The sequence below is a fragment of the Cyprinodon tularosa genome, unplaced genomic scaffold, assembly GCF_016077235.1.
Source record: "Cyprinodon tularosa strain WSP-4 unplaced genomic scaffold, ASM1607723v1 ctg223, whole genome shotgun sequence".
NCBI lineage: Eukaryota > Metazoa > Chordata > Actinopteri > Cyprinodontiformes > Cyprinodontidae > Cyprinodon > Cyprinodon tularosa.
The window spans coordinates 1,775,217-1,788,603 of record NW_024038833.1 but is presented as its reverse complement, the minus strand read 5'-3'; the positions used below and the strand labels follow the sequence as shown (position 1 = coordinate 1,788,603).

At 36.8% G+C, this 13,387-nt stretch overlaps 1 protein-coding gene across 4 annotated transcripts in view; it reads left to right on the top strand.

Moving 5' to 3' along the window:
* samhd1 (SAM domain and HD domain 1) overlaps nt 1-13,387 on the top strand; it is a 66,605-nt gene that overhangs the window by 16,301 nt on the left and 36,917 nt on the right. For 2 of the 4 annotated variants that reach the window (XR_005280918.1, XM_038286326.1), the window contains exons 12-16: nt 1,887-2,026; nt 2,341-2,436; nt 4,423-4,527; nt 4,812-4,949; nt 6,703-6,766. Coding sequence is in view for 3 of the 4 variants with exons in the window: in XM_038286326.1 (XP_038142254.1) it covers nt 1,887-2,026; nt 2,341-2,436; nt 4,423-4,527; nt 4,812-4,949; nt 6,703-6,766 (543 nt within the window). In the remaining variant the exon portion in view is untranslated. Of the gene's footprint in view, nt 1-1,886; nt 2,027-2,340; nt 2,437-4,422; nt 4,528-4,811; nt 4,950-6,702; nt 7,521-13,387 lie in introns of those variants that run through there. The other 2 variants (XM_038286325.1, XM_038286327.1) reach the window with 2 other exon arrangements.

Here is a 13,387-nt window from a genome sequence, read left to right as displayed (position 1 = left end):
TATCCTGAGCTATCTCTATAGTTATGCTGCTATAGGCTTAGACTTTTGGAGGACATAGGGACCCCCATTTCATCATTCTGCTTCATTCTCTCTCTGTTCTCCTATTCTGCAGAATCTGTTAGTTCAATCTCTAACCTTCTGCTCTCTCTGCTTTTCCTCAGAGTAGCTTTGCCTCGTCTGTTCCTGTTTGGCTGTGACGTCATCCTGGAAAGAAACATCAGCTGTGCTGCTTCTATCAACACCCTTGTTTATAGATGTTGGAGATCGGCCTGTTTTCCAGTGTGGTCCTGTTTCTCTGACCGTGACTGAGTGGATGTGCTCTCTTCGTCCTCTGGCATGGGAGCTGCCTTGGAGCTCGTCTGCCTGGCTGTGTGTTTCCTGGACGGGGCCGCCTTTTACAGCTGCTTTTTGTATCTCTGCTTCTGTCTCCTTGAACCCCAGTCGGCCTCGGCAGATGGCCGCTCACACTGAGCCTGGTTCTGCTGGAGGTTTCTTCCTGTTAAAAGGGAGTTTTTCCTCTCCACTGTCGCTACAAGCATGCTTAGTGTGGGGGATTGTATTTGAGTCAATGAGTCAATGCAATCAACTGGTTTTCCTTAGATAGAAAACTTTGTATCAATTTGACTGTATGATCTGGTTGAACTGTAAAGTGCCTTGAGATGACATGTGTTGTGAATTTGGCGCTATATAAATAAACTGAATTGAATTGAATTACACATAATTTTATAGGAGCTATGATGCTTATAAACTCTTCTGGGAAGGACTTGAAAAATATCTCCTTCAATCCTTGGATGCAGCTGTCTGTCTCTGAAGGAGGTCTTCATCAAAGGTCTCATGTTCTTTCTTCAGACTCAGATCTTTATAGATAAATATAGCGCAAAGCAAATTTTCCTCTGCGCAAAGAACTTTGGACCATTAAAAGCTGTTCCGTCCTTTTCTTAGCCCTGGCAAGAGGTTTCTAACATGGTCCCTAAAAGTTTAATTGTTGACGCAGAAAAAGCTTTTGGTTGTGTAGACTGGCACTATCTGTTACACTTGCTGGAGATTTTGGGCTTCAGACTTAATTCATGCCTTGTGGTCATGCCCAAAGGTACCTTAAGTATATTTCAGAGATTGCGGGGATGGACTGTAATCTCTGCCCTGACTCTATATACTAGGGAGTCTTAAAGACCTTAACTACATGGTAAAACCCCTAGCTAACTGGTTCCCGACAAACATAATGTTTGGAAAACAGATAATGAGAGAGTGGAAAGATGCCCATTGTTTCAGTATTGGGTCTCAGAACTGGGTAAGGTGGCAGCATTTGAGAAAACGATGAATGAAATGGAAAAATATAATGAAAAATGGGGAACATTTCTACACTCATTACATGGAATGTAACATTTGGATACACCAACGTTCCCCTTGGCTGCTTTTTTCTTTTTCCTTTTTTTTTGTTTAGGTTATGACTGTTGGGTCTTTCAGCCCACAGCCTCTTTAATTTGCTTGTTTTTTGTCTTTTCCAGGACTTTGCTTGCTACAAGATAGAAATTTGATAAAGAAATAACACCTTTATCTTTTTATAGAGCTCTTTCTTTTCATTTCAGATCTCCTTGCTGCCACTCATGGTGACTTTTTACTCAGCTGTTGGTGTGAAAAATAATTTACTGTAGAACACACGCCCTGTACGTGTATCTTTACTTGGTTGAGATCTTAGAGTACATTCAGAATAAAGAGGAGATTTATTATAACTGTGAAATCAGGCTTGATGACTGGAATTTACATCCTAGTCTTAAAGTGAACCTACCCTTTGTAAAACCTTTGTGTAATTTTAACAAATAATCTTACATGTTTTTTAGGTTCCTTAGTTTACTTAGATATCTTCCATGTCCCTGTTTTCTTTGCAGATAATGTGTTTGAACAGATCCTGAACTCCTCCTCTCCAGAGCTTGCAGAAGCAAGGCTGATCCTTCACAAAATCATCTGTCGGCACCTCTACAAATGTCTGGGGCAAACTCGGCCAGATAAAGCCTTGACTGTCACTCAGGTCTGTTTGTAGTTGGATATAAAACACACGCATCCTATTTTGTGATTCAGATGTGGAGGACTAGATTTTAGGAAATGACTAAGTTCAGTTATTGGAGAATTAATATGCCTGGATTTATAGCATGCTTACAAGGGATGTGGGGTTAGGCTGCATTAAGTTAAATTCTAGCTGTAAAATGATTTAAAAGATATCAAAAATGTAAAGTTCATTGCATGTTTATTTGCTCAAACTTGTTGCAATAGTGTTTAAGTTTCAGCTTATTGTTGGTCAGATATGGACATGTATTAACAGTGCTAATTCTTTCTGTCATTAAGGAAATCATGCATGGATGGGAGGCAGATTTGGCTAAGGCCATCCCTCAGAATGGCTCCCAAGATGCTGATCTGAAGCCAGAGGATTTTGTAGTCAGTGTGAGTATTATTATTATATTTCTTTTCTTTTGATTCATTCAAATTCATATTTCAGAATAGAATAGAAAATTAATTTATTGTCCCACATTGGAGAAATTGTGGTGATTTCTAGACATTTTCCAGACATAATAGGATGCTCATCCTATGCAATCCAACAAAAAAATAAAATGAATTATATGGAAGGAAATATTATCTAATAGAATAAAATCCACACTCAATAAACCAATGCTTTTTGTTAAACTACCTTTGATTAAATTTCAGTATACTTATAAGTTCTATATCTTTATTTGACCATATTTTCTTACTCTACCTTGCAAAAGCCCTTTTTCTACAGTAAAATGAGAAAATATCTTCTCAACCAAAGGAGACGGTTGACACTGAAGATTTTTTAAACCAATCTGATGGACATTTGGGCTGTATGGTTACAGTTTAACCCTGTAAATTTGAAGCACAAAGAATTTGTCACCACTTTGTCTTAATATAGCATTATGTGGCTGAGATTTTATTAAGATAAGTTACTGTCTTAGTCAGAAACTGTGATAATCAAACATCTACAAATGTTTATTAAAACTGCATCTAATCACCTCGACCATAGTGAGCATTGATACCCAACATCTACAGGCTCATGCACTAGAGGTGATTCCCAACTAGGCGTACTCGTACCCCAGTGGCCTGCGAGTGCTTTGCAAGGGGGTACATGAAAATATTTTGTTTCTCATATAAAATAGGGCTGGGATCTGTTCTGCTTTGTCAGGACCCACCTGAAATATAAAACAAGCTTTTTTTCAACCAAAAAGAAAGTTTTTCTTTTATCAGAGGACCAGACTGGATGCAGAGAGCAGCCTGGTATCAGCTGTTTTCCCACACCTGATCAAACCGAGGCCAAATTTCATGAATGATGAAAACAGTTAAACAGCAACAGAACATCGTAGAACAAATTAAGTCAGTCTGACTATAACTATTGTTCACTATCTTGTTCCCAATTTCTCAAGTTTAAATGTGATTATAGGGGAGTTTCTGAGAGGACCTCCAATTATACAAAGGCAGATTTATAGTTTGATTTTATTCTTTATTTATTTATATTCCTTACTGGATTTTGGGCAACATATTTAAGTTGTTTTGTTTTTTTCAGTTGGAAAAAATAACACGCCAAACATTTACTGCTCAAGTTGAAAAGATTAAATGAAATCCTTTTTATTTTATTATAAGTTATTGTACGTTCCACTTCTGGGCAGTCATCAATACTTTTGACTGAGAGGGATACTCATGGTAAGAAAAAATGAAAATCCTGGGATTTTCCCCAAAACCTATTCAGGTGTTATTTATAGGTAATGATGAACCTGTAGAAAATTCCATTAGGACCAATATTTTTCTGCCTGTTTCTTAAAGGAATAGTGGAGGATGATCTTTTTCCGAGGGGATTATCAGAATAAGTGGTCCTCCTAATTGTCAATCATTCTGGTGATAAGTTTACGTATTTTATTTCGAATGAATCTGAGTTTTACTTGTATGGAAACATCTTATAGTCGATGAGCTACAGTCAGCGTCCAATGAATATATTTTCTGCTTAGTGGATGGCATTTCCCGCTTTTGTTATGAACACCATTCCATATTAATTATGACAAAATGGCAGGCAAGTATTTCTTGGCTTAACACCGGTGGAGAGTCTGACATAGTGGAAAAATTGCACATTTTCTTTTGGAAAGTAAGCTTGTATGAGCGATGCAAACAGCAACTTTTAAACAGAGCTTGTACTGGAGAAATGCGGTTGTGCATGCTCCTGCACGCGTTTTAATAGGCGTTCACTCTCGGAGCAGGTAAAGGTTTGTGCATGTGCTTTTTTAAAATTTAAAGTGGAGAGGGTGGGTCTTTTCAAACATTTGTGAAAATCCTCCACTATACCTTTTGATAAAATGAACCTCATCAATATTTAACGAGAATGAATTTTATTCCCCATATTCTATTTCAAAATGTTTTACTTTTTAGGTCGTAGTGATGGACTATGGTATGAAGGAAAAGAACCCCATCAATAACGTGCGTTTTTACTGCAAGGATGACCCAACAAAAGCTATAAAGATCTGCAAAAACCAGGTGATAATTTTAGGCTATTGTTAAACAATTCCTTGTTTGTTCTTCATATGTTTGAAACTCTAGTCCATTATACATCTCCATGAAACAACTTGATTATTAGCAGGGTTATGTAGAACTTGATTCCTTGCTGAGGAGCTCAGCCATTGAATTTCCGTGTGTTGAACCAGATATAAGTCAGAAAGTTACAGGATCCCCAAAGACTGGAGTTTGTTATGTAATTTTTTTTAATCAATTTCTGCTTCCATCTTGAAACTTTTTAATTTGCCACCTGCTATTGCTTTCAGGTATCTAAACTTCTCCCAGAGCACTTTGCTGAACAGCTGATTAGGGTCTACTGCAAGAAAACAGATGAGAAGACTATGGAGACTGCCAAGAAGCACTTTGTTCAGTGGTGCATGGACATGAACTTCTCGAAGCCTCAGGTATTCCTGCAAACTGCATGGCATAAACTATTGGTTGATTGCTATTTAAAATGTACAGGACTGTGTTTGACAATATAAAGGGGTTCCCCCCCTCATTTATATGGTCCTGGAATCCGAACACACAACCCATTTTGTGTAATGACCTAAACAAATGTGCCTAACCTCTGTGGTGAGACATAAATTCTCTATTATGTTGGTGGCAACATATCTGCATCCTAGGTGCTGTGTGAAGGAATGTCAAAGCTGCAGTATTAGCTGAAGCACTAGGTGTGACCAGAGTAGGATTATATCTTAAATTGGACAACACTGAGGATATGATACAATGAAATACAGCTTGTCTAACAGTGTAAATTTGCCATCCCTTCATTATACTCAGTGAAAAGCAATAATGCCTGGATTGTTGACAACATAAACTGTGTAGAAAATCCTCTATTGTTGTCTCATGTTTTTGTCACAAATGGATGGTGGAACCGCCTTGCTAAGACAACCCGTCCATATCACCATGTGTTGTAATGGAAAACTACCATTGTAAACTTAAAATGACCCAAATGGGTACTACCAATGGGAAACTGCATTAAGGGCATAAATTATTGGAAGGATATCCTATGATCTGATAAGCCCAATGTACACCAGGATGGTTCATAGGCTATTAGGCACATGTGGCGACAAAGTACAAAGACTTTGTTGCCTGCAGCCCAAAATGGTGAAGGCAGTGTTTCAGTTTTCACCTGCATGACTGATTCCTTCTGTGGGGAGCTACTGTTCATTGATGAAAATTGTGCACAAATTGTAAAAAAGGATCACTCAACAACACAGTTGTTTGATTTCTAAAAGAGGTTTCTTTCCTTTATCGAGACCTGTATTTAAAAAGAAAAATAATTCTGGGATGCTTGCTCAGCTTTCTGTATATAAAACCTCTTGTACTGTTGAGCTAATGTAAACAGGGAGAGTGCCTCCTCCACCGCTTGCTGAAACTAATGGTTGATGCACAGAAACCTCCCATACTTATCAGGCTATTTAATAGAGACAGATGTGGTTCGGATGGTCAGAAAGCAGTTATTGGCACCTACATGAAGAGCATCCCCATACACTGGAGTATCAAAAGACCTTCAAGGAAATTCTGTTTAGGTTTAGCTTGGTAAAGGGGTACCTTTATAAATCTGTTTGGCATATGGAAAGAAGTGCAACCACAACATTTACATTAAATTTAATCGTAATCTAAAGCAGTGTTTTTCAATGCTGGTCCTCAAGGCATCCTGCTCTGCATGTTTTGGATGTTTCTGAGGTTCAGCAAACCTGATTCAGATGATTGCAGTTCAGCAAAGCCTGATAATCTGCTATCAATTGATAACAGGTGTGTGAAAGCTGGGAAACATCTAAAACATGCAGGGCAGTGTGCCTTGAGGACCATGATTAAAAAAGCACTGATCTAAAGGATGCTCACGTTTTACCTAACCAACAAGCAGAGCCAATCTTCTGCATCAGTGTCTGCACTACTCTGTGTTTCTGCAATGTTAATACACTGTCACCTTAGACAGAAACAGACTGGTGGTCTTTCTTCAGTAGCTCATAGTTGACTTTGGTTTGAACTGCAGTTATTTGTCCTCATCTCTAAGTCCGTTTGGATGAATTTGTCTAACAAATATGAAAACTATCTAACCTTTTATCATTACTTTTTCGTTTCATTTAATCCTGTAGACTCTGGATTCTTGCATATCCCATAATAAATAATTCTTTTCTTTCTTACATGTAGGATGGAGATATTATAGCGCCTGAGCTGACTCCTCTTAAAGCAAGCTGGCACAACAACAATGAAGGTGAGGACAGTGATGACAGCAGCTCCAAAGAAACAAACCCTCTTGTGAATGGATTTAAGAAAGCTAAAACTCAGCTTAACTTTAAGTAAAAGAGAGATCCATGCGCTAAATATTGCACATACCAGAAAGTAAACAAAGATCAGTGTTACATGAAAGTTGTATTTTTGTACAAGGTGGGTGGGTTGATAAGTCCAACAAACAGGTTTTAATACAAAGAAATGTTCATATTGAAAATATATGTTCAAGAAAAAGAATGCTCCATTTAAAAATATATATATTTTATTTTCTAGTCACTCGTTTTATTTTCAAGAGCTCAATAGCTGATCCAATGTTTTTCTTTTAAAGATAATTTTCAAAGCAATCTTCCCATCATCAAATTTCATTCTGCCTTTCTATGTTGTTCATCATAGTCGGCTGCACCTAAACACAACTCGGTACATTTCAATGTTTCTAAATTTTATTTGAGATTAGGTGGGAAGACTATTTTTTTTTTTTGCCGTTTTTGTTGAATTTTTGTTACAACTTTATTTATTGTTTATCCAGAAAATGAGTCTGCTTACTCGTCATATTGCCTTGCAGGTCTAAATAAAACACTGTAGAGTTTTCCTTCAACCTGTGTAATAATGACATGGACTCCTCAGATCTTTGCTTGATTGTGTTAAAAAAAAAACTCAGATAATGTTTCTTGCCGTGACTTTTGAATGTAATCCTTCTTTCTGGGCGCATTCCTTTTCAATAAACCCCTTTGAGGTCATTTTCTGTTCCTTTTTTTTTTTTTAGGAAAGAAGGCACCATTCAGGCATCTGAAGCTACAGATGAGGTTTTTTCAGATAATTTTCACACATATGAAAACCGAACAGAAAATATTTTAAACACATCTTTAGAATCAAAAACAGTGTCATTCAAAATGAAATCATTCCTAAATGCTAGATTTTAATGTGCAGGAAACAGGGAACGTTTACTAAAAACACACAAGCAAACATTTATAAACTATATAGAATATTACATTAATCTGAATAACTCTCTCCTAGATAGATGCAAGGGTGAAAAAAACGTCCTTCTGAATCAGGTACTCAATTTGGTTTATGCTAGATAATTGATACAAGTAGTTCAATTTAAATTCTACAAGGTATGAATCTGGATAGCCTCATGTAAAACAACTTTATAATAGGGAGGGACCTTAAGTACAAATCTTCACGCTGATTGGGTCCCTGCCTCCAAGGTCGAGTCTTTAGCCAGTCACAACGACAGTAGCAGCTGCGACTTATCACATTCTGATTTGTTTCAAAGCTAGAAAAATCAACTCTTACTAAATCAGGTCGGCAGGAACCTGCAAACATATTCCCATCCGCAAAGTCAAAAATTTCAAAATAAAATAGAAAATCACTTTATTGTCCCACAATGGGGAAATTATGGTGTTTTGTAACACTTAGGGTTGCATGGTGGATTTATATTCTATGCCAATCCAATTGGATGCCATATTTATGTTGTGATTTCAATATATTCAATTCCCAGCCAGCTGGGAATTTATATTTCTGATACTATAAGATGTTTATTGCCCTACTCGGTAGGGGAAGTAGATATCTTATTTAATCAGATATTATTTCGGCTCTGATATATTGTTTATGAACACACGCCCTACTAGCTGTGTGTTAGAACAAAAAATGAAAGAGTGATTTGAGCACTAATCATGGTCAAACAGTTAATTCAGCACATACATGGAATAAATTCACCATAACTTCTGTTCAAGTTGTAAGAATTTATTAACAAAAATCATTCAGCTCCAAGTCAAACACATTTGAGTTTAAAACTCTTAACTAAAACGACTGAAACTAAACTAAACTACTATGTACAAATGGGAAGGGGAAACATGGTTGAAAACCATATTACAGTTTAAGATGGATATTTTGTTTGAAAACCAAAGTTAATGCGGAAGAATTTGGGATATGATCAAATTAGCTTTTCGCTAATTTAGAGCAATTGGAATGTTTTCAGACCAATTCACGATGCAAATCCATGAGGTGAATAAAACATTATTTGGCCAAATAATGTTTTATTAAATAATTTGCTTAATCAGGAACCAATAACCTTTAGTTAATGATTCTTTACCCTCTTTGAAATAGCTAGCAGCGAATAACAATGAGAATTCCACTAAATGACTCTTGGTTACTTGAAATGTAATGGGCATATGAGGAACAAATGAACACGAATGTTATATTAGTGTTTACTTTAAACCCTTAGTGAAATGAAGCTTGTCCAAGCTTCAACAACAGCTCGCAACATATTCCTGTAGCATAGCATAGCATGCAGTCCATCCTGTTAGCTTTGTCTCTACTCATCAGTAAAAGCATGAAATGATCAACATCATCAAAAGACATATTGTTTGTTCTGTCCCTAATTGTGCCAAACCTGCAAACCTTTTCTCCATGTCCATTTAGAAGGCTTGAGTTTCACTTGTTTCATAAGTTCTGAAACTTATGCGGTTAGCCCTGGCTAATGTTCTTTCAGTCTGCAGATGGCACCATATAACAAGTAGGCTACTGGCAGAGCAGCAAACAGGTGTTTGCGCCAAAGCTGGGGAACAATATAGGCAAGGTGTGTCTCTTTTTCTAGAGAGAACTGGATACTGGATTCTTTCATCATTTTTATTTATTATGAACTATTATCTATTTCCCACTACCTTTGACCACTAGTCAATACCTTTACTTATGTGTACAAGAACAAGATCCAAATGTGCAAGAGTCTAATTACATTTTCATTGTGGAGTAGGTGACAAGGTATGGGTGCAGCACCTTCCATTGGGGGTGTATCCAGAAAACAGGTACTACAGTACGTTACTTAGATGTTACATTTAATTTTAACAACAGTTGTTCCATGGCTGCAGAAAGCATTATGAGCTTGGGAAAAGGTTAGCGAAAACATACAGAAAACAAGTCAGACCAACACATTTTCTGGAAGACAAGTGGCCCCTTTATTATCATTTTATTAGCACAATGTAAAAACTTGTTACATGACAGAATGAATGGCGATGGATCAAAGACAACAGAGAACTATGCTACATATATGGATTATATTCTTGGTTAGAGGCAAGAGAGAATATCAAAGGTATAGGTTTGATTTCAGCTTTGGTAGGGACACTATTAGTCTTCAATTTCATTGGACTAATGTCATTGGTCATATGCATGCTCTTTTTTTATGCTTAATGTGAACATCAGGCTTTAATGTGTTTAAAGAGAACAGCATAATTTCTTCCTAGATTAATACAAATCTTATAAGCACTACACTCACTAGATGCTGTTTATCAATGTTTGAAGCATCACTGGCTCTGATCAATGTGCAATTAGGACTTTTTCCCACTTTGAAAATGTTTGCATTTAAACTTACCAGCGACTAAGACAGAAGGTAAATACGTTTATTGAACCAAATATAGTCTAAATATGCATGTTATATGTTGAAGTATCATGTGTTTTCTTTTGAAGATGTATAACTGTGCAGAGGTAAACAGGTGAAACCCACTCTTATTCTAGGCTAAAACAGGCGAAAGCTTCTGACTGCAGTTCTATGAAGCAGGAAAGAGTTTGGATTTTTGGAACTTGAGAAATGAAAGTAACCAAAGTTAGGATTTCTTTTATAAAACAAAATATTCTGAGTAAGACAGGAGTTCTGAAAACTGCTGTCGTAATGAGCAAAGACCGTAATCTATCAACATTTCTGATTCCCTTTCACCAATATTTCTTTTCTATTACTGTTTTCTGACGGCAGTTCAGGTGTATATAAAAGCTGTTAATTTATTTTGTAGAACATAACAACACGAGAAGGATGCTGACGTTCTTCTATTTTTTTGTTTTCCACATAAAAATAGTTCTATTTAATTGATTCTACTTCTAGAAATAGGATAAAGACAAACAGAGGAACTCTATTTACACTGATTCTATTTTTCTCCACACGGTCCATAAGTAAATTAGTACAAACATTAATGTCTGGTAAATAAAGATTATCGAAAAAAGGTCACAGAAATGTGTAAGAATGTTATGTTATTATGTATTTGCTGTGTATTTTACTGTTTTCAGAACTAAATGAAAATCACTCAAAAACCTACTTTAAGGAGGTTTGACTCCTTTTTACTTGCAGCAATGAATATTTGAACATCAAAAGGACAAAATTAGACTGTTAATGTTAGACTTTTTTTTATATTCCCCCTGCAATTTTTCCGCTAATTGAAATGTCTTTAAATACACATTAACATGAATTCAACACACAATCAATGCACACATTCAGTGACACAGAGGAAGTCTTTCAAGCTGGGCACCATTTCATTCACAACACCTGTCCCATCAACCAGGAATCAGAATCAGAAATACTTTAATAATCCCAGGCCGAAATTACTTTTGTTGCATGACTCCATATGTAATAGAAGGACTATAGGAGCAGTTTTATATAACACAATTTCATACTATATATATATAATTAGGGGGTCCCCGCTCCATCTCATCATCATTTATTCTATTCTCTGAGATACAGGAAGCCAGTGTAAGGACTCTAGAACTGGGGTGATGTGCTTTACTTTCTAAGTCTTAGTGAGGACACGGGCAGCAGTGTTCTGGATCAGCTGCAGCTGTCTGATCCACTTTTTAGGCAGACCTGTGAAAACACTGTTGCAGTAATCAATTTGACTAAAAATAAACGCATGGATTAGTTTTTCCAGATCATGCTGAGACATTAGTCCTTTAATCCTGGAAATGTTCTTCAGGTGATAGAAAGTCGACCTTGTAATTGTCTTTAAATGCTTTTGGAGGTTCAAGGCTGAATCTAGCACTACACCTAGATTTCGGGCCTGATCAGTGGTTACTAGCTGAGTTTTGTTTTTATTCAGTTGAAGAAAATGATGGCACATCCAGGCATTAATTTCTTCTAAGCATTTCCTCAGTGCTTGAACTGGTTCATAATAACCTGGTGACATGGTGATGTAAAGCTGTGTGTCGTCTGCATAGTTATGGTAGCTGATATTGTTTTTTATTAACTGAGCAAGAGGGAGCATGTAGATATTGAATAGGAGGGGACCCAGGATGGACAATTGGGGAACCCCACATGTGATTTTTGTCATCTCTGATGTAAAGTTGCCTACTGATACAAAAAAAAGTCCCTGTCCTTTAAGTAAGATTTAAAACCAGTTGAGACCCAGTTTTCCAGGCGCTCTAACAGGATGGAGTGATCAACAGTATCGAATGCTGCACTGAGGTCCAACAGTACTAGCACTGTGGTTCTTCCGCAGTCTGTATTTATACGTTTGTCATTAAACACCTTGATAAGGGCGGTCTCTGTACTGTGGTGAGCACAGAAACCTTACTGGAAAACGTCAAAGCGGCTGGTCATATCTAAGAAAGTGTTTAATTGTTGAAACACAGTTTTTTCAATAATCTTACTGATAAAGGGGAGGTTTGAGATGGGACTGTAGTTCTGGAGTAGTAGTTTGTCTAAATTGTTCTTTTTCAGCAGTGGTTTGATATTTGCTGTTTTTAGGGACTGCGGGAAAACACCTGACAGAAGTGTTTATTATCTGAGTCAAATCAGATGCTATGACAGGCAAAACTTTCTTAAAGAAAGCTGTGGGTAGAACATCAAGGCGGCAGGAGGCGGGACTTAGCTGCTGAATCATTTCCTCTAAGCTTTTGTAGTTTATTTGGCTGAATTGGGACATTTGGTCAAGATCAATTCCAGTTGGAGACAACTTTGATACTGAACTTGATATGGATGTATAAACTAATCCTCTGATCTTCAGGATTTTATCAGTAAAGAAATTAGCAAATTCATTGCAGGCCCTGGTGGAGTGGAGTTCAGGAGCCACGGACACAGGAGGATTTGTTAACTTGTCAACTGTGGCAAATAGCGCACGAGGTATGTATCATGGAGAAGTTATCTGAAGGTCCTGACGTTCCATTATACAGTGTTGGGAAAGTTCTCTTTCTATGTGAATTAGTTCAAAGTTCAGTTCACACATTGTAAAATGAACTAGTTCAGTTCATAGTTCATAATTCAAAATTTTGAACTAAGTTCACAGTTCCAAAAAATGAACTAGTTCATAGTTCTTTTTTTTTTCATATATTGCTCAATTACACCATAGCCTACTGTAGAACCACAGACAGCAGTTATTTTATCAGTTGTAACACTGAAACTGTGCATCAGATTTCATCTTCATATCCAGTTTTGAATCCTTATCCAACCAGGGTTTACATTAGCATTGAGGGGACAGCATTTCCCCATTGTTGCTTTAATGCTTTGTTGCTGTCCATTCACTTCACACTAGTAGCAGCTGCAGCTTTCACCCCTACAGTATATTCTCAAAAACATCAGGAAAAATGTGCTGCTTGAATGGTTTTATGAGGAATTATTAAAAGAAAAACAGGAAAGTAGTCTTTAAGGTGCAAATGTTTTTTTAATTTTAATAATTTTTTCAATTTGAAATTCCATTTCAGTACATACTAAAAAGGAATACTGGAATCCTGGAAAATTATACCAGGCAGGTTTAACAAACAAGTTACATGAATAGTAACACCCTCAAGAACATTTTACTAACACAAGCTGAGGGACCAGGCTGAGGTAGTAATTTAAGGTTACAGAAGT